Source organism: Gadus morhua, chromosome 15 (genome assembly GCF_902167405.1).
Source record: "Gadus morhua chromosome 15, gadMor3.0, whole genome shotgun sequence".
Taxonomy (NCBI): domain Eukaryota; kingdom Metazoa; phylum Chordata; class Actinopteri; order Gadiformes; family Gadidae; genus Gadus; species Gadus morhua.
Window position 1 is genome coordinate 7,773,642 of NC_044062.1, and position 5,000 is coordinate 7,778,641.

The 5,000-nt window shown below is 50.3% G+C and overlaps 1 protein-coding gene across 1 annotated transcript in view; it reads right to left on the reverse strand.

Moving 5' to 3' along the window:
- Positions 1-5,000, reverse strand: part of cdh23 (cadherin-related 23) — a 182,591-nt gene that overhangs the window by 54,831 nt on the left and 122,760 nt on the right. Inside the window, exons 25-27 of the mRNA XM_030378309.1 lie at positions 3,567-3,719; positions 3,040-3,153; positions 1,726-1,874 (exon numbers count right to left, since the gene is read on the reverse strand). Of these exons, the coding sequence (XP_030234169.1) occupies positions 1,726-1,874; positions 3,040-3,153; positions 3,567-3,719 (416 nt within the window). The remainder of the gene's footprint in view (positions 1-1,725; positions 1,875-3,039; positions 3,154-3,566; positions 3,720-5,000) is intronic.

Consider the following 5,000-nt stretch of genomic DNA (forward strand, 5'->3'; position numbering starts at 1 on the left):
TTACAAATGTTACTCTGCTGACGAGGGAGTGCCCGAGCGTGTGTGTGTGTGTGTGTGTGTGTGTGTGTGCGTGTGTGTGTGTATGTGTGTGTGTGAGGAGTAATTGGAGACTAGGGTTGGAGGAGGTGGCTCCCTCACTTTTTATGAGGGGCCATTTAATGCCGCCGATTTGTATTTCATTGACGAAAGCCTGTCAAGCATTCCCTGTTTGGTAGTCATTGATTTAATAGCTCTATAATTGGTGCAAATGCCATCAGTTCCATGTACAGAGTTTTTGTGTGTGTTTGTGTGGTTGTGCATGTACATACATGAATGTATTTACGCTGAGCGCTTGGAGTGCAGGCCTGAATAAGCCAAACTCTGCCTGCCTCTTAAGCTGCTCAGCACCCTTAGTCTCAGTACATGCACACAGCCGCGCATAAATTAGATGTACAACACACACACGCACAAGTACACACTCACACACACAGATTGTCCCTTTGATCCTTGCTAACGATCCATCCAGCCTGCGTGTCGCCCGTCTCTAACCTACTTCCTGTCCCCCTTCCAGTGGCCCCCCCAGTGATCATGAACTCCAGCTACCCAGAGTTCAACGGCTCCTCCCCGTCACCCCCGACGACAGAGGGGTTCAACCTGTCCGGACTGACCACCGCCCTCTCTCTCCTCCCCGCGCCCGGACCCTCGGACCCCCACGACCCGGGGGTCACCATCATGGTGGTCCTGGGCCTGGCCGTGCTGCTGGCGGGCGTGGCTGCCTTCCTGGCCGTGTGCCGCTCGTCGGAGGGGGGCTGCGACTCCGACGGCAGCGTGTTTTGCGGGCCCCGGGGGGGCTCGGGGCTGGGGGCCTCGGGCCGGGGGGGCGCGGCGACCAGCGAGCCGCAGCTTAAAGTGTGGAAGAGGCTGGGCTCGTACCGGCGCTCCTACAACACGTCGTTCCGCCGGCCCCCGCAGCGGCGCGCCCACGGGGCCCAGAGCCCGGGGGGGGCCCCCGGCGGGCCAGGGGGCCCCGCCCGGTCACCGGTGGCCGGACAGACGCTGCGGACGGAGGGCTGCGGGGTGGAGCCCCACGCCGCGCTGCCCTGCCTGTACGACTATGTCACCGAGATCTGAACTGAGGGCCGGGGGACCGGGGGACCGGGGGTCCGAGTGAAGGCCCCCCCTCATGCCCCGGTTCACCCTGGGACAGCCGCTGCTCTTCTAAAACCGGACTACTGCCGCCAGTCACACCTAAGGGTGTTTTTAGTAATTCCCATCAGACGTGTTCGGAGGTTGTGTGAAGGATTAGTGGGTTACGTGTCGTCGTTTAGGATATTTAGACAATCAGACGAAGCTCTGTGATTTCATTTGAATATTCATGTCGGCTGTTCTGCTAACGTTCACTTGGTATTCACTCGTCTCCAGACGAAGATGACTGAGGTAGAATGTGATCTGGTTGCTATGTGGCTGAGGAACTCACTCCCCGGGGAACACTCCCAGGTTGATAACATGTCGGCTGCTACCCGTCAGAAGTCTTTGTGGCTAGCGCATCCATTTTGTAACGTTGTTGTAAGAAAAATAAAATGTCCCTTTTTTAATATTAATATCGATATGTCAAGGTCTGTTTTTTCAAGGTTTGAGTATATGCTTTCAATTCTGTGTGTGTGTGCGTGTGCATGAACGTGCATCTGTGTGTACGTGTCTATGTTTGTGTGCGTGTGTGTATGCGTGTGCGCCGTGCGTCAGAACCTGGAGGACGCTGGTCCCGTTGGCCACGTTCTCCAGCACGCTGGCCTCGTAGCTGTTCTGGAGGAAGATGGGTCTGTTGTCGTTCACGTCCAGCACCTCCACGAACACGGTGGCCGTGCCCGTCCGCCTGCTGCCCGCTGGGCCGTTGTCTGGGGAAGAGATCAGTATGTTCGTATCATATCAGTTCATCCACGTATGACCGCTGATCCACGTTCCACCGCTGACGCGATGGAACGATCGTAAGCGAACCGTTTACACGTCACTGTGGAGAAGGAAGGAGCTTTAGGCCTCTCGCCCTAACGAAAGCCCTAAATGATAAATGGACTGCATTTATACAGCGCTTTTCTAACCAGTAGCAACTCTAAGCAATTTACAATATTGCTCAACATTCACCCGTTCATGCACACTGACACACCGACAGCGGTGTCAACTGTGCAAGGCGACAGCCAGCTCTTCGAGAGCTGTCACGGTGAGGTGCCTTGCTCAGGGACACCTCGACACTCAGCTAGGAGGAACCGGGGATCGAAGTAGCAACCGTCTGGTTACCAGGCAACCCGCTCTACCTCCTGAGCCACATGCCGCCATAAAGAAGACTTGGGGGATCAGTTCCAGTGGCCTTTGTCTGAGTGAAACAAGCTGGCCTCTAGCTTTCCTTGGCCGCTCCTCTGATGAACATATCATTACCCGTTTGGGGGAAGGGCAAGCGTCCGTCTTTCATATGCTAATCGCTCTGTGTTCTCTATAGGAAACTTCTTTAGCGCCTAACACAAACTACACGGAAAGTTTGCATCACTCCTAAAATTGCGCAAAGTTCTTTTCTTTGTTTTGAAGGAACGTTGCGTGAGCGTAGGCACATAGTGGGGCCGATGACGCGTGTGCTGATTCAACGTTGTTGGTCGAGGCCCCGGGTTCACCGTCAATTTACAGAGTATCACACCCACGTTGAAAAGGTTTCAAAACAGGAAATGTGTTATTGAGCTCACGAAACAGGAACAAAAGGCGATAGAGCGACACAACAAGCTCACTGCAGATGTGCAGACGTATTTGTTTTCGCAACCCTCCTTAGCTAAGTTTAAACGTCTTTGCGAGAAAAAGCAGAACAGATTTGAAGGCGGTTAAGTCGACAAAACAAGGCCCCGTCAGTCAGGGAACCGAAACTGCGACCAGCCAGATAGATCAACAACTCCTCCAGACATCAAGTCAAGTCAAGTTTAAGTCAAGTTTATTTTTAGAGCCCTTTAAAACAACAACAGTTGACCAAAGTGCTGTACAAATCAGCGATCTAGTTAATCTAGTTATCGAGACGTCACTCACCTATGGCCTCGATGACCAGCGTGTAGGCGGCCTGGGTCTCTCGGTCCAGCCCCACCACCGTGCGGACCACCCCGTTTCTGAAGCCCACGCTGAATTTACCGTCCTGGTTTCCGTCTACACACAGAACAAACACACACACACACACACACACACACACACACACACACACACACACACACACACACACACACACACACACACACACACACACACACACACACACACACACACACAATCAATATGGGGGCTGCAGAGGAAACACCTGTAGAATGCAAACAGATGAGGCTGCAGATATTAGGCTTTGAACCCATGACCTCCCGCTATGAGTCATTCACACCATAACCGCTCGTCAAACCTGTCTCTCTGTATCGTCTGGTTTTGCTGAGGGAAGGTGACGACCAGACATCGCTGTATCTGCACTAACACCGGAGCCGATACACAGACAACACCCTACCCACACACACACATGCAAGCACACACGCACACAAACACACACATGCACACACACACACACACACACGTCCGACCTGTGATGAAGTAGCTGAGCTCGGCGTTGAGCCCGGCGTCGTTGTCGGAGCAGTTGAGGCGCGCCACGGCGTGGTCCCGGGGGACGTCCTCCTGCAGCGACACGTTGTACCGCCGCGGGAAGAAGGTTGGGGTCTCGTCGTTCACGTCCAGCACTATAAAACAAACACACACACACACACACACACACACACAGGTGCACACATACACACACACTCAAACAGAAATGCAAGGGCACACGCCATCAAACGCATGCATACATACATACATGCGCACATACACATACGCAAACATGCAGGCGCACACGTAGACGGGTACACACACAAATACACACACAAACAGAAAGAAAGAGACAAAGATGGAGTACTTTGAATTCTGGATAGAGTGCAACTAAAATGTGCCACAAGTCAACTTTACAGCTCTGATTCTATCCCCTAAAGACTTGGTGTTTTCCTTCCATTTGAAAATACAATCGTTTTTTTTTCTTCTTATCTCTTTTTCATTTATTACAAAAAAAGCAATCTTCCTTTTCCTATATCCTATTACTTTCAAACATATTCAAATGAGTCCAGCGCCCTGTGAGATTTCCCGCTTCCAGCCAGCAGATGATGCTGCTACCTGACTCAGCAGACGTTTGTTATCTGACTGTTTCCTACAGAAAGCCCCCCAGGTCATCTGAGACTGTGGACGTATGGACGCACACTAAACCTGAACGATAAACAAAAGAAACCCGCCAGTTTGATATGGTTGATGAAAACCTGTGCTGAATCCGTATTCATAAATAACAGAAGGACACTGTGGGGCCCTGGCTCCGAACGTCGAGTATGGCTCATTATGATCAGAAAATCATGACTTCAAAAACAGCTTTCTTATTTTGGTGATATTTTTCCATATTTCTTCTCCATTAAAAAGTATATCAAATAATGATTTAAAGTCGCAATGTGTAATATTTCAACTACCTTTTAGCAAAAAAAGAACCTACACATATCTCAAAGTCAATCCTAATCGATTTCAATAACGAAAAAAATCACGCCCTTTATATTCTACAAATAAAAAATGCAGGCCAGCCCATACCTCTCTCTTCGTTGACAATAATATTACTATTACTTATTAATGATACGCCTAAAACCCCCCAACTACCGTACATATGAAGTGAACCCAGTCAGCCAGCTAGACTAGTTCACGTCACGCTTTTGTCCAAAGCGACTTACCATCATCCAACATAAATATATAGCCCATAAGCACAACAATCCTTTTGACACACAGAGATTCATAGAATCCACAAAGCCACAGTTCCACAGCCAGTCAAGAGTAGACATCAGGGCTCTATTTCTATATTTGTATTTTAAACATCTCCCACCTCCTCCCGGAGCTCAATCTAACACACTGCGTCTTTAACAAATCAAATCTTATCCTTATTTAATCAACAAAATAAC